At 43.9% G+C, this 23250-nt stretch overlaps 1 protein-coding gene across 7 annotated transcripts in view; it reads left to right on the forward strand.

Annotated features, from left to right (window-relative positions):
* HDAC9 (histone deacetylase 9) overlaps positions 1–23250 on the forward strand; it is an 867097-nt gene that overhangs the window by 435509 nt on the left and 408338 nt on the right. For 4 of the 7 annotated variants that reach the window (XM_052000806.1, XM_052000813.1, XM_052000809.1 and 1 more), the window contains 4 exons: positions 6152–6393; positions 10028–10181; positions 11168–11294; positions 13883–14004. In XM_052000806.1, the coding sequence (XP_051856766.1) occupies positions 6152–6393; positions 10028–10181; positions 11168–11294; positions 13883–14004 (645 nt within the window). The remainder of the gene's footprint in view (positions 1–6151; positions 6394–10027; positions 10182–11167; positions 11295–13882; positions 14005–23250) is intronic. The other 3 variants (XM_052000811.1, XM_052000810.1, XM_052000808.1) reach the window with 1 other exon arrangement.

Raw genomic sequence — 23250 nt, forward strand, 5'->3', positions numbered from 1 at the left:
ATTAAACAAAAAAAAACAGTCTGCTACTAGTTCAGAAAAAGAATGATGGAATAGATCAGGCTCACAATATATAGTAGTAAATGACTTAAGTAATCTAGTATTTGAAAAACCAAAATATCTAAGATTCTGAGGCAAGAACTCAACATTTGAAAAAATTGCTATGAAAACTGAAAAGTAGTTGGATAGATACTAGGCATAGAGCAACATTTTGCACTGAATACCAAGATAAAGTCAAAAGGAATAAATGATTTAGACACAAAGAGAGATATCCTAAGTAAATTTGAAGAGCATGGAAAATATACCTGTTAGACTTATGGAAAAGGGAAGTTTATGAGCAAACAAGACATTGAGCATCATGACAAGTAAGAAAGACAATTTTGATTACATGGAATTAAAAAGATGTTGCATGAACAAAACTAATGCAGTCAAAATGAGAAGGAAAACAGAAAACTGGAGAAGAAAAGTTTGCAGCAGATTTATCTGATAAAGGCTTCATTTGTTAAATATATAGAGAACTGGGTGAAATTTATCCATATACATACACACACACACATATGGAGAGAGAGAGAGAGGGAGAAGGAGGGAGAGGAGACAGAGACAGAGACAAAGACAGACAGAGACAGAGAAACAGACAGAGATATAGAGATAGAAATAGAGACACAGACAGAGAGACAGATTTCCTAATTGACAAATGGCAAAAGGATATGAATTAAAAATTTTCAGAAGTTAAAGCTATCAGTAGTCATATGAAAAATGCTATAAATCACCATTAATTAGAGAAATACAAATTAAACCAGTCTGAGGTACCATCTCATACCTAATAAATTGACTAGCCTGACAGAAAAGGAAAATTACAAATGTTGGAGAGAATATAGGAAAATAGGGACACTAAGGCCCTATTGAAATTGTGCGCTCATTCAACTATTCTGGAAAAAAAATCTAGAATTCTGTCCAAAGCGCTATGGAACAGCATACCCTTTGATGTGGCAATACCACTAGTCGGTCTGTATCCCAAAGAGATCAAAGGAAAAGGAAAAAGATCTATATGTACAAAAATATTTTTAGCAACTCACTTTGTGGTATATGATCATGATGAAAGACTATTGTGCTATAAGAAATAATGAGCAGGATGGTTTCCAAAAAATTGGGGAAAAATGAAGAATTGATCCAAAGTAAAGTGAGCAGAACTAGTAGAATATTATACACAGTAACAGTAATATCATCACTATGATTAACTGGGAAAGACTTAGCTGTTCTCGGCAATACGGTGATCCGAGACAATCCTTAAGGACTCATGATGAAAAATGCTATATTCATCTCCAGGGAAGGAATGGATGAACTCTGAACACAAATTGAAGTAAATATCTAGTTTTGCTTTCTTTGTGTTTTTTCTTCTTTCTTTGCCACATGAATACTATGGAGATCTGTTTTACATAACTTCACATGTGTAATTCATAGAATATTGCTTGTCTTTTCAAGGGAGGTAGGAGGGGAAAAGATAATTTGGAACGCACAATAAAAAAAAGTCACATAAAGTATGTGTGTATTTGTCTGTACATATGCATGTGTATATATATAATTATCCACATGCATATGTGTGTGTACATATGTGTATGTATGTTTGTACAGCCGGCGATTTGGGGCTCTCCCTTCCTTGCTGGATGTCTTATAGCAGAAGCCGAATCATCACTTGCCTGCTTGTCCGGTCCCGTTGAGTGAGGGCCCCTTTGCTGTTTGAGCTGGGTCTGATCTTTGGTTCTCATCCAGCTGTTTGGACGTTCTGCTCTTTGATGGTCACTACTTATTGATCGTCAAGTTAGTTCAACATTCTCTGCGTGCAGACACTGTCCTAGGTACCGAGATATGACAGAAGGGAGGTAGTGCCTGCCCTTAAGAAGGTTCTATTCTGCTGGAAGTGGGTCTGGATGATGTGTATTCTCCTTAAGGATTGAGAAGTGCTTGTATAGAGTCTAATCTTGGAGGAAACTCTATTCCAAGAGGCAGAGGCAGGGAGAGGGGCGGGCAGGGGCGGCAGCTGCCCAGACATTGAGGGGGGCAAGGGCTGCCTTTTAGGAGGCTGGTCTAGTTTGACAGGAATGTAGATTGCTTGCAGGGGAGTAGTGTTGGATGAGGTGGCTTGAAGTCAGACTGTGCAGGGGTTTCAATTCAAAAAAGAAGAACTGGGGAAATCAATAGAAGCAACTGGTGGTAGCCCAAGGGATAGAGTGCTGGGCCTAGAATGAGGAAGACCTGCATTTAAATCTTGCCTCAGACCCTTACTAGTTCTGTGACCTGGGCAACCTACTCAACTGCTCTCTGCCTCAGTTTCCTCATCTGTAAAAAGAGCATCATAATAGCACTTGCCTCCAAACGTTGTTAAGATCAAGTGACATAATATTTGTTAAATGCTTGGTGGCTGGCGTATAACGTTCCTCCTTTCTACCCCCTTCCCCACCTTTTTCTGTTTGAAACCGACTGTTTTCTTTCATTTCACGTTTGATGGAAGACCGGTGTTTTATTCAATTACTTATCTTGCTCGGTTCCGTGGCAGTTTCCCTTTCAAGTCGATGGCCTTTCCTTGACCCACTTAATCCAACGGTTTATTCTTAGAGGCCATTAATTCTAGGCCCCCCCATTTTCAGTTGAGGAAAGCGAGAGGTGCAGAAACCCCCAGAAGGCCACAGAGAGGGAGCACGTGGCAGTCAGAATCCTGGCCGTCGTCCAGCATTGATTTAACATATATTTTAACATATTTAACATGTATTTGAATACTGCTATCTAGGGAAGGGGAGTGGGGGGAAAGAAGGGATAATTTGGAACAGAAGGTTCCAATGTTGAAAAATTATCCATGCATATGTTTTGTAAAGAAAAAGCTCTAATAAATAAATTAATTAATTAAACAAACAAAAAAAAAACAGTCTGCTACTAGTTCAGAAAAAAGGCTGATGGAATAGATCAGGCTCACAATATATAGTAGTAAATGACTTAAGTAATCTAGTATTTGAAAAACCAAAATATCTAAGATTCTGAGGCAAGAACTCAACATTTGAAAAAATTGCTATGAAAACTGAAAAGTAGTTGGATAGATACTAGGCATAGAGCAACATTTTGCACTGAATACCAAGCTAAAGTCAAAAGGAATAAATGATTTAGACACAAAGAGAGATATCCTAAGTAAATTTGAAGAGCATGGAAAATATACCTGTTAGACTTATGGAAAAGGGAAGTTTATGAGCAAACAAGACATTGAGCATCATGACAAGTAAGAAAGACAATTTTGATTACATGGAATTAAAAAGATGTTGCATGAACAAAACTAATGCAGTCAAAATGAGAAGGAAAACAGAAAACTGGAGAAGAAAAGTTTGCAGCAGATTTATCTGATAAAGGCTTCATTTGTTAAATATATAGAGAACTGGGTCAAATTTATCCACATACACACACATATGGAGAGAGAGAGAGAGGGAGAAGGAGGGAGGGGAGACAGAGACAGAGACAAAGACAGAGACAGAGAAACAGACAGAGATATAGAGATAGAAATAGAGACACAGACAGAGAGACCGAGAGATTTCCTAATTGACAAATGGCAAAAGGATATGAATTAAAAATTTTCAGAAGTTAAAGCTATCAATAGTCATATGAAAAATGCTATAAATCACCATTAATTAGAGAAATACAAATTAAACCAGTCTGAGGTACCATCTCCTACCTAATAAATTGACTAGCCTGACAGAAAAGGAAAATTACAAATGTTGGAGAGAATATAGGAAAATAGGGACACTAAGGCCCTATTGAAATTGTGCGCTCATTCAACTATTCTGGAAAAAAAATCTAGAATTCTGTCCAAAGCGCTATGAAACGGCATACCCTTTGATGTGGCGATACCACTAGTCAGTCTGTATCCCAAAGAGATCAAAGGAAAAGGAAAAAGATCTATATGTACAAAAATATTTTTAGCAACTCACTTTGTGGTATATGATCATGATGAAAGACTATTGTGCTATAAGAAATAATGAGCAGGATGGTTTCCAAAAAATTGGGGAAAAATGAAGAATTGATCCAAAGTAAAGTGAGCAGAACTAGTAGAATATTATACACAGTAACAGTAATATCATCACTATGATTAACTGGGAAAGACTTAGCTGTTCTCGGCAATACGGTGATCCGAGACAATCCTTAAGGACTCATGATGAAAAATGCTATATTCATCTCCAGGGAAGGAATGGATGAACTCTGAACACAAATTGAAGTAAATATCTAGTTTTGCTTTCTTTGTGTTTTTTCTTCTTTCTTTGCCACATGAATACTATGGAGATCTGTTTTACATAACTTCACATGTGTAATTCATAGAATATTGCTTGTCTTTTCAAGGGAGGTAGGAGGGGAAAAGATAATTTGGAACGCACAATAAAAAAAAAGTCACATAAAGTATGTGTGTATTTGTCTGTACATATGCATGTGTATATATATAATTATCCACATGCATATGTGTGTGTACATATGTGTATGTATGTTTGTACAGCCGGCGATTTGGGGCTCTCCCTTCCTTGCTGGATGTCTTATAGCAGAAGCCGAATCATCACTTGCCTGCTTGTCCGGTCCCGTTGAGTGAGGGCCCCTTTGCTGTTTGAGCTGGGTCTGATCTTTGGTTCTCATCCAGCTGTTTGGACGTTCTGCTCTTTGATGGTCACTACTTATTGATCGTCAAGTTAGTTCAACATTCTCTGCGTGCAGACACTGTCCTAGGTACCGAGATATGACAGAAGGGAGGTAGTGCCTGCCCTTAAGAAGGTTCTATTCTGCTGGAAGTGGGTCTGGATGATGTGTATTCTCCTTAAGGATTGAGAAGTGCTTGTATAGAGTCTAATCTTGGAGGAAACTCTATTCCAAGAGGCAGAGGCAGGGAGAGGGGCGGGCAGGGGCGGCAGCTGCCCAGACATTGAGGGGGGCAAGGGCTGCCTTTTAGGAGGCTGGTCTAGTTTGACAGGAATGTAGATTGCTTGCAGGGGAGTAGTGTTGGATGAGGTGGCTTGAAGTCAGACTGTGCAGGGGTTTCAATTCAAAAAAGAAGAACTGGGGAAATCAATAGAAGCAACTGGTGGTAGCCCAAGGGATAGAGTGCTGGGCCTAGAATGAGGAAGACCTGCATTTAAATCTTGCCTCAGACCCTTACTAGTTCTGTGACCTGGGCAACCTACTCAACTGCTCTCTGCCTCAGTTTCCTCATCTGTAAAAAGAGCATCATAATAGCACTTGCCTCCAAACGTTGTTAAGATCAAGTGACATAATATTTGTTAAATGCTTGGTGGCTGGCGTATAACGTTCCTCCTTTCTACCCCCTTCCCCACCTTTTTCTGTTTGAAACTGACTGTTTTCTTTCATTTCACGTTTGATGGAAGACCGGTGTTTTACTGAATTACTTATCTTGCTCGGTTCCGTGGCAGTTTCCCTTTCAAGTCGATGGCCTTTCCTTGACCCACTTAATCCAACGGTTTATTCTTAGAGGCCATTAATTCTAGGCCCCCCCATTTTCAGTTGAGGAAAGCGAGAGGTGCAGAAACCCCCAGAAGGCCACAGAGAGGGAGCACGTGGCAGTCAGAATCCTGGCCGTCGTCCAGCATTGTTTCTGTTTTCAGCTTCCAGGGCGCAGATTTGTCCACATAGCTGGAACAGGCAATGTTTGCATCCCCATCCAAAAGGGCAATAGGGGCCCGACGTGCATCTTCATTTAAAGGGGGAGGAAGTGACACAATCGGGAGTCTGAAGTCTATGCCCCTGCTGGGGTGTGCATTATGATCGTAAACGTGGCCCGGCAGCAACTGGGGAGGAAGCTCTGTGACTGCAAACTAGCTGCTGAACTTTGGTGTTTCAAAGACCCTGAATGGTCTGAGTGCACTTGGATCCCACCAAATTCAGCACCCTAAGAGGAAGCTCCGTTCCCCTGACCCTAGTTACGTTCCTTGGGTGAATGCTTTTCTCTCTGGGAAACTTGATTTTGTCTGATTTGACATCACTGAGCGTATGTAAAGGACTCCTGGGTTTGTGTGGAGCTTCCTCCTAAAGCTCGGGCTTTCAAAGATGCCTTTGCTGTCCCCTCGGCTTCAGTCATCATCCCGTGTGACTCGGTTCTTTGTTCCTTTGTCCCCTGCAGTGGAAGTGAAGTCAGAGGTTCCTGTGACCCTGGACCCCGTCTCCCCCCTGGACCTGAGGACGGATCTCAGAATGATGATGCCCATGGTAGACCCCGTGCTCCGGGAGAAGCAGCTGCAGCAGGAACTGCTCCTCATCCAGCAGCAGCAACACCTGCAGAAGCAGCTGCTCATCGCCGAGTTCCAGAAGCAGCATGAAAACCTGACGAGGCAGCACCAGGCTCAGCTCCAGGAGCACATCAAGGTAGCCCACGTTCTCTTCCCTGGCTTTGGGGAGGGAGGGGCTCGTGACCAGTCATCGAGGGGGTGCTCAGAGAGAATGGGCGGCTCCCGGGTGTGTGACAGGGAAACCTGGCTCGGTTATGCAGTTCCCAGGCGACTTGACTTCTTCCGAAGGATGGCGATTTATCTGGGAGCCTGATGGGCACCAGCACCATGCTGCTGCCAGTGAATAATGAGAGAGATTCTATCTAGCTCCCATGTATGGAACAACTGTTTGATGAATTGATTCTTATTTTGTGAAAAAGCAATTAAAAGCCTGCCTGTTTTCCCTTTCCCATCTTTCCCAACTTGAGAAAGAAAGGAAAACGAATCCCCCATTGATCAATCCCTGCATCGGTCACGTCCAAAAATATATCTCGGGGGAATCTGTCCCCTCTGTCAATAAGTGAATGGCGGGTTTTATTCCGAGTTCTTCTGAAAGAACTGGATCTTCCAGTTCTGGAACCGTGATCGGCCCATGGGTTCACTTTTCCAATATTTTTGCTATGATATAGACGGTTCTCTTTCCTCTTTCTCAATTCATCCAGATCCTTCTCCAAGACTGTCCGCGTCATCATTTTTAGAGCATGTTAGCATCCTGTCACTTTTCTATTCAATGCATCTTTGTCCATTCCCTCGTTGCTGGACACCCATCACTTTCCAGTTGCTTTTTCTCACATCAGTGATGGCTCCTTCACTTCCCAGATGAGGAAACGGAGGCTTCAGCAAACTAAAGACTGGCTCAGGTTATGCAGCGTCCTTGACAGGATGGTGTAGAGAAAAGGGGTGATGTGGGGAATCCTTTGTACATTACTTAAAGAGCCATGCTTCTTATTGTTAATATTAAGAATAACAAGTACCACAGTGATGATGACAATAATGAGGATGATGAGAGAGATACTGGGATGTAGCACACAGGGATCTGGCCTTGGAGTTGCTTCATTGCTTCCCTTTCCTTATAGCAAAGGAGCATGGGTTTGACTATGGGTCTTGGAGCTCTTTTTTTTTTTTTCAATTGTGGTTCCTTTTCCCTTTGTTATGATCTCTTTGGAATACAGACCCAATAGTAGCACTGCTGGAGCAAAGGGGATGCACAGTTTGATAACTTTTTGAGCATAGTTCCAAATTGCTCTCCAGAATGGCTGGATCCATTCACAATTCCACCAACAATGTATCCGTATCCCAGTTTTCCCACATCCCCTCCAACATTCATCATTACCTTTTCCTGTCATCTTAGCCAATCTAAGAGGTGTGCAACTCAGAATATTTTTCTATGTGCCTAGAAATGGCTTTAATTCCTTCATCTGAAAATTGTCTGTTCATATCCTTTGACTCTTTATCAATTGGAGAATTGTCCTTCATTCTCTCTCTCTTTTTTTTTGTCCTTCATTCTCAAAGAAGACTAATGTCTTGACTTGAGCTTGAATTGGATTTAAGTGAAGTATAATTGTGTAAAGTCATCAGCCTCAACCTCTCCCCTGGAGCTCTTTCTAGCTGTAATGCAGTCATCCCACGATCTCTATTTAAAGATGCTACTCAACAGTTGTATCCCATTGGATGTGCACGGCACCTCTGGAATTGTTGGGGCCTCTGCCATGGAGCCCTCAAAGAAAGACCTAAAAAAGGCCAAGACTTTGGGTGACCATGCTCATTTCTCTGGAGGAAGGAGAGTCCTTCTCTTGCTCTTGAGGATCCATTGTGAGCTTCCTCCCCAGGCGTTTTTGGTGATTTTTTGGCAGAGAAAATGTCGCCAGATAAAACGTTAGCTTCTTGAGGGCAGGAAATGTTTCAGTTTTGTCTTTTACCTCCACTAGTGACCATTGTGTCTGCCATACAACTGATGCTTAATAAATGCTTGTTGACTGGGACCAAGACACTAGAGAAGTACAGAATAAAACAAATTAGGAAGCTGGTTCCTCATTGGGAGTGCACAGGGTGAAGAGAACTACTGCGGATGGTACCCGCCTCCATGACTAGGAGAAGAGGGGTCACACCAGGGACCTGGGTTTGACTCCTGTGTACGTTACTTAAAGCTTGTTAGCTTTGGGGGATGGGAGAGTCCCCTGGTTGGTAGAGATTAAGGGCAGTTCCCATTTTCACCCAGTGTCTGCTGCCGCTGTCCCATTTCTCAGCCCTGCTGCCTGTGGAGACGTGGAAGGACTGGGAGGGAGCTCTGGGCTCTGGGCCCTGGTGCAAGCCTCCAATTTCTCTGATGAGAGAAGGGACACTTTGGAGGGTAAAGGGACTTGCCCAAGATCTTACAGGAAGCGAGTGCCAGGGCCAGGCCTGGTGCCTCAAACTTTCGGCCATGAATCCATCTCTCCTTCCAGCATACCGTGACAGCCGGGGACGGGCCATTTCCTCAGTAACTTTCTTGAGTCTCAGCTGTGGGGCTTGCTTTTGAAATTATTCACTGATCCAATCAAAAAGAGATGCTCACGCACATGTGTGTGTTCACACTCACACACACATAGACTCATGCACGCCCATACACACATGTCCACATGGACAACACGCACACAACTCTCTCTCTCTCTCTCTCTCTGTCTGTCTCTCCCTGTCTCTCTCTCTCTCACACACACTCACATACACACACTCACATTCTAATAGGCCTGAGACAAATTCTGTGAAAAAGCTCCCATGTGAATCCCCTGGCCGCCCACTTTGGACAAGTTGAAAAAGGGAGTCAGAATGGTGGGTTTCAATCTCCTTTGAATCTTCTGGATGCAGAGTAAAGAGGGCAGAATTTAGACCTAAAGTGAGGGCAACAGCGAGCAGCATCCTCTGGGGGGAATGCAGCCATCTCCATGTCTGCCATTCATCCTCCATCCCTCTCCTTGGCAAGAGTTCTAGCTCAGGGCCTAAAGGCAACGGGACATTGCCAGGAGGTCCATTGGGCTGATAAGCAAAGTTTAGCAGTGTGCTCTGATAGCCAGGCTTGGTTCTTGGGGATTGCCTTTAATGGGCAGTTTTGTGATGACGTGAGCCCACTGGAGGACTGCTGTTCTGAAGAGGGGGCTGAGGGGGAGAGTTTAGACATACAGGTCTGCCACAATATTTGGGAACAATTGTCTCATGAACTGCCCGGATCCAAATTGGTGGGATTGGAACTTTGTCTCTCTGTTGGCCCATTTCCACTGATTTATTCTGATTTCACAAACCTATTCTGTTCTTTTCTACCTTTCTCACTGAACCAAGATGGTTTAGTTATTTATTTTAAGTTGATCAGATTTAATTATCAGAATAGCTTCATGCATACGGTATGTTGGCCAACCACTTCCTTTTCTTTCTTATCTCCCTATATTTCTTTCTCTTTGCATCCCCCATTCTTCTCGTTTTCTTCTTCCCCTCATTCTTTTCCTCCCTCTCTCTCTTTCGCTCTCTCTCACTTCTTCTTTCTCTTCCACTCTCCTCTCTTCTCTCTCTTCTTTCCTCTCTCCCCTCTTTCTCCCTCTCCTCCTCAGTCTCTTTCCCTTCCCCTTTGGTACTCGGCTTTGGGTTCATTAACCAAGAAGTGCAAAGTTCTCTGACACCCAGATGGGGGAAGACTCCAGCTTGGCCAACAGCAGGAGGACCCCAGCATGTTCCAAACTCTCATGTCTTTCTCTTCTCGCAAGTTGCAACAGGAACTTCTAGCTATAAAGCAGCAACAGGAACTTCTGGAGAAGGAACAGAAATTGGAGCAGCAGCGTCAGGAGCAGGAGGTGGAGAGACACCGGCGGGAGCAGCAGCAGCTTCCCCCTCTCCGAGGCAAGGAGAGAGGGCGAGAAAGTAAGAGGCTTGGCCCAGAGAGCTCCATCTTCCCCTCACCTTGATGTGTGCATTCTATCCCCCCTTCCCTAGCTTTGGGCGTGGCTTATTCTCACTCAGAAAAGAATCTGGTGGGGGAAAAAGGAGACAAATCTCATATTTGTCTGGTTTCGGTGAAAAAATCAATGAAACATAAAAGACTTTTAAATGTAAAGCTTGATTAATTGGCATTAGTTCCACAGCCTCAGTGATCTGTTAACCATCCTGCTGAGTGCATTAAAAAGTGAGCCTGGGTTCATTTTGAATGATTCGAGTTCTAAATCGGACTGTACTTTGGTATCTTTCCATCGAGAGCTCTATATAATCAGTCCTCCCCACCCCATTTCACCCCCTCTCTCCCAGCTTCAGGATTTTTGCAGACACCCCTGCTCTGAGGTACTTCCAGGGCTAGGACTTTGGGGAGACCAAAGGAGACTCCTTGTAAAGTGACGTCCACAAGAGGGAGACAGATCCAAATAATTCCCAAATGAAGCCAGTTTAAAAACAAGTTGAAGCAGTCGCTTGAGCTGGAGATGCTGCCCACAGCTGTCCCACCTCGTAAGGGACAAGCAGGATTAGCTATTAAAGGCCTAACGGGGATCTGAGATGGAGAGAACAATCTCATTAGCCGTGCCGTAAAATATTGAGAAATAAGCAGATTGCCCATTTTTAAAGTAAATAAATCTGACAAATCTATAGATGCTCCGTTATAGAAATAGAGGAGAAATGCAGAAAAGGTGATCCCTCTTCTCCTAAACGTCTGGTTTTGAAACTTCCCTTCCCCTAACGTGCCTCTTTCCCAAGCCAAGCTTGTTTGGTTCCGAGATCTGAAAGCTCCTTTCTTCGCAGAAGTTAAACTGTTGGCTGCTTGGGTTGGGTTGGGTTTTGCCATTTTAAATTTCTTCGCACATTCTCGGGGAAGGAGAGCGGACCCTGGCTCAGATGTTGTGTGTGTTTGTGTGGCGCAGGAGCTGTGGCCAGCACCGAGGTGAAGCAGAAACTTCAGGAGTTCCTGCTGAGCAAGTCGGCCACCAAGGACTCTCCCACCAACGGAAAGAACCATTCCGTGAGCCGCCACCCCAAGCTCTGGTACACGTAGGTTTTTGCATCTAGTTGTTTTTCTTCATCATCCCTCCGTGCTTCCCATACTTAATTGGCTTTGGCAGGTGCCCTGGAACTTCAGAATCAAAGCCCACAGCCACAGGGTAAAGCCCACAGGTTACATGGGTGAGGAGAGCCTCTGGGAAATGTTTCCTCCAGAAGAGATAAGTGATGAGTTGTTTGGGAGTGGTTGAGGAACTTAACTCACAAATTGCCTCCGGCCCATTGAATTAACTCTCTTGACAAAGTGGGATTTTGTGTAAATTCATTTCTTGAATGAATAGGACAGTAGTAAACCTGTTCTGGATTTAAAATCTAATAATACTTATATTTTAATAATTAAAAATATTCTTCTCAAAAAGTATCTGCAGCCATTAAATTTGGTTTTGTGTTTTGAAATTATGTGGTTTCAAACTCTCAAAGAATAAGGCAGAAATGGTCTCATAACATAGAGACTCTGATGTGTTTATATTTCTGCGACTGAAATGAACTTAGAAGTTAAATGATTTCCTCATTTAATTGGACTCATATTTTTAGGGAGGGGTCCTTTGGCTGGAGGATGAGGACCGCATTATTAAATATTATTATATCTTAAGAAAATGCATTTAAAAAATTGCTCCTCTTTTTGTTTTAATAAAAATCAAAAGAGATAGAAAGTGGCTGGCCAATTTTAGACATCCCAGCATGTGTATTTTATAACCTTCACATCAGACCCTGCCTGATGAAGATTTGACTTATCCCACTCCAGAATGTTTCCTGGGACTTCCCTTTTCCACTGAGATATATTGTTTATTTAATGCAGTCACTTAGTAGATAATCTCATATTAAAAAAAAAGACACCCATATCAAATGCAAAGACCCGTAGTAGTTTCTTATGAAAGAGGAATAGCTTTCCTGTTCTGCAAAATGGAGAAAGGATATGTGAAGAGAGCATGAGGAATTAACGTGACGCCTTACGTCCATTGAAAGGCCCCACCATGGACAAGTCAGCCCAAGCTGAGTTTGTATTTTTTGCACAATTTGTAATTGTACGTATAATTTGAGTTACCTGATCAGACTCATCTTGGCCAATAAACATTTATTAAGTGCCTACTGTGTGCCAATTACTGTAGTAAATATTGGAGGAAAAAAACCCACAAAACGAAAATCAGTGCTTGCTATTAGGGGAGCTTTCTTTCTCCTTAGTAAGGGTGAATGGGAAGAGAGAGACATCATTTAAATATATAAATAGGATCATTTGAGGAAGTATAAGAATAGGAGGGGAGTAGGTAAGATAGATAACTGGGAAATGTTTTCAGTAGGGATAACTCATAATATGGAGCAGCTATTTTGCCTGAAGCTATTAGATATAAAAATGGTTTAGTTTGTTTTTATAAAATGAGTTCTTAAAATTCTATATCTATATCTATATATATCTATATACATCTATCTATCTATCTATCTACATATATAGATATATATAGATATATCTATATATGTAGATAGATAGATAGATAGATAGATGTATAAAACATGCCCTTGTTTGGCAGATCTTTTCAATAGATTTAGAACTTTTGCCCAGGCCATCTCAGCTGGACTTATCATAAGTGGGAAATATTAAAATAAGAAAAAGGATGCTGACTAGCATTTCTGTGGTGTTTAGGTTTTCCAAAAAGCTTTACATGTATGATCCCATTTGATCCTTCCAACAGCCATATCATTTAAATTAATATCATCAGTCCCATTCTGCAAATGAAGAAACCAAGGCTTAAGTACTAGAGCTAGGATTCTAGCCCAGCTTCTAACTCCAGCATTTGCTCTACTTTGCTACAAATTATGGTGTATTTTTTCCTGATGAAACCACGTGCTATTGGAGTGATTGTTTTAACCGGAATCAGTCTGAGAAATAAGAAGTAAATAAGGGTCTACATTGATCTTTAAGCTTCTCCAAGCAAGGAGCTCACATCTTTCTGATATGGCTTTTTTTTTTTTATCAAGGCATATCTATAAGTGCTCATTTCTGTTAGGAGAGAGCTGGTTAATCAACTTTTCCAAGGCACGAAGCTGCTATTCTTGCCAGGAAAATAGAGGTAGATCCCGCTCCTTCTCACGCTGCTTAATGATATGTGGTTATTGATAAGATTATTTTTGAAAAGTTACCTCGAAGTAACCTCATTTTCTTTTATCAGATATCTGTGACCCCAAATATAAATACTGCTTTCCCCCTTTACTAGCGTGTTTCTTTAGAGGAACATAAAACATACATGGTAATTGAGGGCTATTGAAAGTCTCTCACCACTTTGCACGATCCTTTCCCAACTGCACAATGGGCATTCTTGGGGATCAGTAGGATGGAGGCTCTTTGGGGGCGCCTGCTGAGTCACGGAAGGTTTGTGAAATGCAGTCGGACATGGCCCTGTTCCGTGACGCATCATCCCATGAAAAGTGGTCAGGTGAGGTCATGGCTTGTCCTTCCATCAAGAAGGAAAGCTCTGACTACAGCCGTGTCATTAAGTGGAGAGTGTGTCCAGTTAGCGGCGTCTGCTCTGTCTCACGGAAAGCCCGGAGCGCCGCTGACTGGTGACTCTATCTGTGTTTGGCAGGGCGGCTCACCACACCTCCCTAGATCAAAGCTCTCCACCTTTGAGCGGAACCTCGCCGTCCTACAAATACCCGCTGCCTGGAGCCCAAGACACCAAGGATGACTTCCCACTGCGCAAAACTGGTGAGTAGATTCAGCAAAGAGGCTTCCAAACTCAACTCATGGAGTCAGATGATGTGATTACAGGGAGGGAGGAAGAGACAGATTTTAACCAGATATCTATAGCTATATCTATATCCACACACTCATATATGTATACACACATGTATATACACACAGATATATGTATATGTGCATGAATCCATACATATATATCACACTCATCTATATGAACTCTTATAGAATATCTATGCTTTGAGTATTCAGTTTTGAGGTAAAATTTGCATTTTAATTTCGATCATGTTTCTAAGATAATTGTTTATTTTCAAATGATTTTCATTACCTGGCTTGACATAGGCTTATAAAGTATCATCTGAGTCCTTTTTTGGGATAACATTCTAGTGTTCAAAAGCCCCATAATAGAATGGAACTGAAATGGCTTCCTGACAGCTACATTGTGTGCATCCTCAACCACTAGGACTCTTCACTATCTAGTGACGACAGATGAGTTCCTAGGATTCACTTCAGCTATAAAAAAGGAATGATGGGTAGGGATGAGAGAAAAATATTCTTTCCTTTTCCTTCGTGTTAAATCGCCTTGAATAATGAGGGGTTTATAAGTTTCCCTTTCAGTGAGGGAGAAAGGAAAGGCAGAGAGGCTGACTGACTTGCCCATCAGTTTTGTAGGAAATGTAACTCTGGGAAATCCTTTGCTCACAAGATCAGAATAGATTAGATGGAAAAACTGTTTAGAATTCATGCGCTAACCTCGTTTTGAATTGTTGGCTGTTTCTCTCACTTTCTGTTTCTTTAAGGGAAACAATAAACATATGTATATGTATCTATGCCTTTTATCCAAATGGGCTGAAAAAGTCTTCCCCATATCAGCTCCCATATGACATGGCGGCTCCTGAGGATGTAAAATTTAAAAAAAAAATATTCTCTCTTGTCCACATATTCTGAGAACCCATTAAATTTGAAAAAAAAATGTTTTTTTTCCTTACTTAGGCCATGAGTTTGCTGGGGTTTAATCCTGTGTATAATTTCATATGTAACATATAAAACAAGACAAATAAATGTGAAAGTCCTTTGCAGTGCTTTGGGAGCGCTTTGGTTTGGTTAATAAGTGCCTCCCTCTAGCCCTTCAAAAATAATCTTGAATCACTGTGGTAAATAAAAAAGAGAAGGAAAAAAAACAACCAAATAAATCAATACACTGAAAAAGAATGGTCATCCTGTGTAAGTAGTGTTCTACACCCACAATCCCCCACCCTTGCAGGGCCAGTGGTCTGCTCAGCTCTTCTCTGTGCTGTCAGATAGTGTTTGTTCTGCATCGTGTGGTTGTGGCTGCTGCATTGTGGTAGTTTCTCCTTAGCTCTTCATAAAGCCATGTAAGTCTCCCCCTCCCTCTCTGGATTCTGCAGTATGTTTATATGCTATGATCCTTCATACGCCTGACACTAGTAAGTGCTTAATAAATGCTTGCTGACTGCTGACGGTTCTTGCCGCGGGCACATTAACATGCTCTTGTAGTCATGCACCTCACATGCATGTCTCTGAACAGAGGCTGTCTTGTTCAAGTTGGTCATTAAGCAATGATGGAGCAGCTTCTGCGTCTCAGCCCTGTCCTTGGCACCGGGAGGGGAGGTGTGTAAGAAAGGTTAAAGACACCTGTCCTGCTCCCGGGAAGCTGGGCAGCCTCTCGTGGGCAGAGAGCTTCTTTTCTTCTTAGTAAGAATCAAAAAGGTTCCACGCAGTAGAGGAGAGCTGTTTTATGTGTCATGATTCAAGTCAAGTCAGTGTTCATTTATTAAGCTCCTAGTTTGTATCAATCACTGCTGGCACAGTTTCTGTTTCTGACTGGACAAAACTCCCTTCCACACGGCCCCGTGTGTGTTTGTATGCTCAGGTACACACATACTCACACTCACACTCACACACTCACACACTCACACACTCTCACACACTTATACAGACACACACACACACACTCTCACACACTCACATTCACACACACTCACACTCTCACACACTCACATACACACTCACACACTCACATACACACTCACACACACACTCACACTCACTGACACACACACTCACATACACACTCACACACACACTCACATACACACTCACTCACACTCACACACACTCACACACACTCTCACACACTCACACTCTCACACACTCACATACACACTCACACACTCACATTCACACACTCACATACACACACACACACTCACACTCTCATACACTTATACAGACACACACACTCACACACACTCACATACACACTTACATACACACTCACACACACACACACACACTCACACTCACTTACACAACACTCACACACTCACTTACACACTCACACACTCACACTCTCACACACTTATACAGACACTCACACTCACACACACTCTCACACACTCACACACTCACACACTCACACACACTCACTTACACACACACTCACATACACACTCACACACTCACATACACACTCACACACTCTCACACACTCACACACTTATACAGACACTCACACACACTCACACACACTCTCACACACTCACACACTCACACTCACACTCACACTCACACTCACACACACTTATACAGACACTCACACTCACACACACTCACACTCTCACACACTCACATACACATTCACACACTCACATACACACTCACACACACACTCACACTCACACACACACACACTCACACTCTCACACACCTCAATTTCATTATTGCTGAACACACTCCATGAGGCAAGATTAGAGAAAAGGAAAGTTTGGGGATTGTGCCCTCGGAAGCTCCCTGTGTCCGTAGGGTTCTGCTTGGGGCTGGACAGGATTGCCCTGTGCCTCTGTGGGGGCCGTGGATGGAGACGGGGAGGCTGCGGCCTGGGGTCTCGGGGCCATGACTGGCATTTAGGAATGCAAGGGGACACTGAAAGAAAACACTGGCCCCTGATGGCGGGAGGCTGCCGATGAGTGATACGGTTACAGGCGCGGGGGAAAGCCCGGCCCCTGCTGTGCCTCGGCCTTTGAGTGGGTCTCCAGCTCCGGGAGGCCGAAAGCCGATGGCCAGGCTGGTTCTGATGTTGAAAAGAAGCGGCATTTGAAACCAGGAAGCATCCGTAGGGACAAACCCAACAAACTGCTATCTGCCGCTGCCTCGGGAGAAGGAGCAGCTAGAAATGCAGAGTGTGGGCTCAGCCGTCTCCATGAGAACCGCTTTGGGACAAAAGAGGCAAACCCAACGTAATTCATTTTCTCTGAAACAGTAGACATTGTAGATTTACTGTCTGACAAGGTCCCTCCTTCCTCCCTCCCTTCCTCTCTCCCTTCCTCTCTCCCTTTCTCCCTCCCTCCTTCCCTATTTCCCTTTCTTTCTCCCTCCCTCCCTCCCTCTTTCCCTCCTTTCTCCCTCCCTCCTTCCCTCTTTCCCTTCCTTTCTTTCTCCCTCCTTCCCTCCCTTTCTCCCTCCCTTTCTTTCTCCTTCCCTCCCTTCCTTCCTTCCTTCTCTTTGCCCCTCCCTTCTCCCCTCCTTCCTTCCTCATCCCTTCCATCCCTCCTTCTTTTCTTTCTTTCTTTTCCTCTGTTGAGCTTAGATGCAGAATGTGTGTGCCGAGCCAGGGATTCATGTTGGGGACCGGGGTGTGGGGCAGGGACGCACCCTCTCAGATGGGACCTGCTCCCTCCTGTTTTCTGCAGGAAAGAGCTTGCTGGGCTTTCTCTTCCCTCTCCTTCGCAGTCTGTGTCTATCGTGGCTGTCTGTCGGTCCAAAACCTTCTTCAGCCTTTGTGACAGTGCAGCTCTCAGGCAGCTGTTAATGCTTTCATATCTCTGCAGGGGTTTCCAAATATTCTTTAATTCAGTTCCCGTTGTCTGTGTGAGAGAAGCAGGCTGTAATTCAGGGCAGATGTTTTGGGTGCGTGATATAAAATGCCCAACCAGATACTTTGTTAATTAAAAGTGGACCACACAGTCTTAACACATGCAAAACATGAGGTGCGTTTAATACAAATGCACGTGTATATACACACATACACACACGGACAACACACACATACATGCACTACACATGTAGCATAGGAAATATACATGTGTGTGTAAGTGCACACGTTCACAGTTGTGCGTGTTTTAACACACCTAGGGTAAGTGGAGAGCCAAGGGTATCGGGGGTTAGCACGGAAAGGTTTTAGGCAGTGTCCAGTGACTTTATTTGAAAATATGTTCTGCATAAGTTCTGTGATCTCCGTGGCATTTGGGGTTTTATCTAAGAAAGAATCTATTTAAATCTGAACCAGGTATTAAAAGGGACTAAAATAAATAGTAAAACGTACCAGAGGATGAAGACTGTGATCACAAAGGCCTTTGAGCTGAGTCTCGATCCTTTGTCCCGACAAAGCCCATTCAGCTCCTTCCCGGATTCGGGAAAAGGCCTGTGCGTGGAAACGGACAAGACAGACCCCTATTGAGGAGAACCGAGGTCTTGGGACTCGGGTCTGTTTTTGCTGACATCAGCACTGAGTTCCCAAAAATTACCGGGCAGATTTAGGGGAGAGAGGTTGGGGGTGAAGTGACAGGAACCAGTCCAGCAAAATTTTGGTGACCCTGAGCTGATTGAAGTGACCACGGGGGCTTCCCTCTGGCAGTGGGGACAGATTGGAGCCGCCCCTGCCCCCCCTGGGACCGTGTCAGACAATGATAGCCCAGGAGCGTCCGAGTTCCAGAAGGGCCACGGCCTGCAGAAATCTGACCTTTGTCACTCGGGGTGGACCTTTCCTTCCTCCCCCTGAGGGAGGGAGCCTTGTGGCCACTGGCATTAGGAAGGACTTGGATAGTTTAAATCGGAGTCCTGGGATTCGTTTGCATTTTTGATGGTTTTTCCAAATTTTCCTTTTTGAAAATTAATAAAAACAAAACAAAACACAGCACCATAAGCTGGTATCAATATCTTTTACTCTCGTGTCATATACTTCCCCTTCCCTATCCAGCAAGCCATCTCTTATAACTATTTCCTTTTAATAAAGAAAGAAAAAAGCAGTTTTGCATAAGCAATCACACATTAGCCGAGGCTGATGTTAAATACCATAGCGGACACACGTGGTCCTTTATCTCTGTAAAGTAGAGAGGGAGGCACACTAAATCCCCTTTAAATTGTAATTCCAAAGAGGAACAGAAAGTACTTTTCTGACTGTTTTCTGACTAACCCAGAGTACGGCCCTTCAGCTGCCGGCCAAGGAAGGCGGCCGAGCCAATGAAATTCTAGTTTCAAAGACCAAATAAAATAATCATGATCTCTTCTCATTTTAATTGCTCTCTTCAGAAGGGACATCGCCATACTCAAATGTCTTGTGTACAATAAAGACACAAAGAAACATGGATGTTGGCTCTCTCCGTGTCTATATTTCTCATCCAGAATTTAGAATTTAGACCAGTTCAATCAATGAAACATTTGCCGTGTGGACTACAGGAAGTCATTGACTCTTAGCTCTATGACCTCAGTTCACATCCTATTTTTGACACGTCTTGCCCGCGTGACCCTGGGTGACTGACCTCCCCTCTCCGGGGCTGTCACCTATAAGATGAGGGGTGGGGCTGCAGGGGAGGCTCCCATCCAGCTCGAGATCTAGGGTCCATGGACCTCATCTGGCTCAAAATCATTCCGCCCCAAACTCTCAGTTTGGCTCTGGATAGATCGCCCAGTTTTATTAAGGTTACATAGAATTATAACCCTTGGGGATCTCAGAAAACCCCTCTCCCCAATTTAAACATTACGAAACTAAGACCTAGACAGCACTGAGATTCAAATCCACGTTCCCTGGCTTAGCAGGCAGCGCGCTTTTCTATTTCACCGCGTCGTCTCCTGAATCTTCACCATATTCTGTGGCGAGAAGGCCTCTGGCTTCACAACTCTTGGCAGTCCTGCCGATTGTTCAGAGAATTTCTGCTTGTGTGGAAGCCCCGATCTGACCTAACTCTGTCAGCCTAAGTAAACAAACGCGTCATAAAGAGTCGGGGTGCGTCCCGGAGCCGCTCTCGTGTCCCCTTGCGCTCCCCCAGGCTCGCTTTGGGAACCTGGCCTTCCTCGGGTGCCTGCAGCTCTTCTGCTGAACGGGCCGAGCAGGAGTAGCTGGCTGACCTGCCTCTATTGCCGTGGAGCCCACGAGCCATATAAATCAGGCTTCTGGGCTGATGGGACTTCTCCAGCCTCATTAAAACACGCGTTTTAATACCCAGAATCACCAGAACGCGGCTCAGAGATGGAAAGAGTCCAAAAACGGGGCTCAGGTTTTGGAAGGCCCATTTCATTTTCCATGTGGACTAGTTGGAAATTGGGTGTGTATCATCTTATAAAAATGTGCCTTTCCCCAGTCTATTGTGGCGGTGGAGTATGGGGAATCATGGGATGTGAGAGGAAAGGTACTTCAGAAATCTTCCAGCCCGAGGTGAGAAGCCTTCTTTCATTAGAAAGCCAGAAGTGGATCCAGTGAGCCCCCACTGGGCCCCTAGAGTATCCAGTACTGTGTAAGTCATAGGCGTGATGGAGGGAAGGAAAAGATCAGATTTCCTTCTTACGGCGTGTTCGTAGCAGCAGAAGGTGGGGGGTTGCTTTCCTGCACCTTTATTTAAAAAGGTAAGTTGCACTGATGCTTTTTGTTTTGACATGAATATCATTTCCAGCCATGCCCTTGCCCCTTCCAAATGAGTTTTCCCTTGTAATAAAGAAAAACTTTTAAGCAAAACCAGCTGATGATACAGTGACAGCTTCTTATAAGGCCTGCAAACGTGCTCTCCCATAATCCTTCTTTATCTTTTCTCGGAGACCAAGATTTGTCTTTACAATGACTCCATGTTGACTTCAATTTAGCGTGTTTGTCTTAATATATAGTGGTCGCTGCTTCTGTTGGCTTCAGTCTGCATCAGTTCATAGGAGTCTTTACAGGTTTCTCTGAATTTCTCATCTTTTTAATAGCCTCCTGGTATTCATAGGCCACAATTTGTCCATTCTCTAGTTGTTAATACCTATTATATTTCTAATTTCTTTTATTTCCTTAGCATGTAGAGGGAAGCCATAAATGCTTTGGTCTGTCTGTCTATGTCTATCTGTCTGTCTGATACCTATCTACCTACCTATCTACCTACCTATCTACCTACCTACTTACTTACCTTTCTTTCTTTCTTTCTTTCTTTCTTTCTTTCTTTCTTTCTTTCTTTCTTTCTTTCTTTCTTTCTTTCTTTCTTTCTTTCTTTCTTTCTTTCTTTCTTTCTTTCTTTCTTTCTTTCTTTCTTTTCGTTTCTTTTCGTTTCTCTTCATTTCTCTTCGTTTCTCTTTCTCTCTCTTTCTCTCTCTCTTTCTTTCTTTCTCTTTCTCTCTTTCTCTCTCTCTTTCTTCTCTCTCTCTCTCTCTTTCTCTCTCTCTCTCTCTCTCTCTCTCTCTCTCTCTCTCTCTCTCTCTCTCTCTTTCTCCCCCCCTCTGTATTCCTATCTACCTAGCTATTTTTCTGTCACTCCATCCATCTCTACCTACCTGTCTGGTCTGTCTATCTATTTATCTGTGTGATTGTCTGTCTGTTTATAGCTCTCTCTCTGCCTGTCTACCTATTTACCTGTCTGTCTATCTGTGTGATTGTCTATCTGTCTGTCTCTCTCTGGATATGTATGTGTATTTTTTCTTTTGTCTTTAAGCTCTTACTGGTCGAGGCCCAGGAGTCACATTTGTAAGTCAGAGGCGTGACATCCGTCCACATTTACCGAAATTTGACAGAGTTCTGTCTTAGATCTCAGATGCCCTGGAGTCCAAGCCCCTCATTTCACAGATGCAGCGAGAGGTGCCAGTGTTTGCCCAGAGTCTGAGGTGGGAGTTTGAGTGCAGGGCCCTGAGCAGCTCTGGCTTCTGAGGCAGAAGCAGCAGACACGACTCGGAGGCTCGTTTGCCTCTGTCTGCCGCGACCTTAGAACTGGGGCTGGAGTGCGTCAGCCTTTCTGACGCCGTAGGCTTGAGTCATGAGTGACCACAGGGATTCGCCCCGAGTCCGGGAGCCCCATGTGCACAGCGGAGATGCTGGAGGCTCTCGTCTCACAGCTTCACAATTACTGGCATCTCGTGGTCATGAAGGAAACTTGATTATTCAGAAAATGTCGGGAGAAGTCAGAGCTCTGCTCTTCAGTTGTCTGCTACGGTGCTTATGGTCCCAGTGGCTCCCTGATTGTGCTGATGTAGGTGTTCCTTGCAGGGATGCAGAGTGCAGCCCATCCCAGCTGACTCATCCCTGCTCTCCTTCCAAGTTGGCCGTGTTTTCCTGACATCACCCATGGCTTCCCATCGCTCTCATGACATCACTAGCTGAACTTTATTTAGTCACTCTCTGAGCCACCGGCTGGATCCGTGAATAGCGCCCCTGGGCAGATGACTTCACCTCTCCCAGCCTCAGTTTCCTCATCTATAAAATGGGGATCCTGATGGCGCCTACCCCCAGAACTGCTGTGATAGTAAATGAGATTACATGGATAAAGTGCTTCGCAAGCCTTATAGCACTAAATAAACACTAGCCCTTACTAGTATTCTTCAGGGGCATCCTTCTATATAATTCTTACATAAATCCTTGTTTATAAAGTGTATCTACCTTCCCATCGCCCTCATTAATCCTGTAACCATCTGTATTTTGTGTCATTAGTGTGGTCTGTGAAAGGGCAGCCCTGAGATTCATAAAAAGAAAAGCTATTTATATTCTGACCTCCCCCAAATTTCCAGATCCATTTCCCATTTATAGGTGAGGAAACGAAAACCCAGAGAGAGTATAAGGTGCCTAAGGAGTGATTGTGAAGGGGCGCAGGGCAGGGGCAAGCTTTGGCTGCTCTTAAGGGGTCCCCACGTTTGCTTCGGAGTTCTAAAGTTACTATGTGACCTTAGATGAGTCACTTTACATCTGTGGAACCCCATTTGAAAAAGGGGATCCTTTTCAGCCTTTCCTATTTCTCCTAAGAATGAGCCCCGGGTAACACTCAGGAAAAAAAATAAATAAGGAACCCAGTAAGATCTAGACTGAATGTGCATTTATGGCCCCTCTCTCCCTCTCCCTCCCTCTCTCTCTCTCTCTCTCTCTCTCTCTCTCTCTCTTTCTCTCTCTCTCTCTCTCTCTTACACACACACAGACATTAATTCCTACACACTCACATGACACACCCACACTTTCACTATGTACGCTCGTACGCCTACACCCTGACACGTGCGCTCACACGGACTCAT

Source organism: Antechinus flavipes, chromosome 5 (assembly GCF_016432865.1).
Source record: "Antechinus flavipes isolate AdamAnt ecotype Samford, QLD, Australia chromosome 5, AdamAnt_v2, whole genome shotgun sequence".
Taxonomy (NCBI): domain Eukaryota; kingdom Metazoa; phylum Chordata; class Mammalia; order Dasyuromorphia; family Dasyuridae; genus Antechinus; species Antechinus flavipes.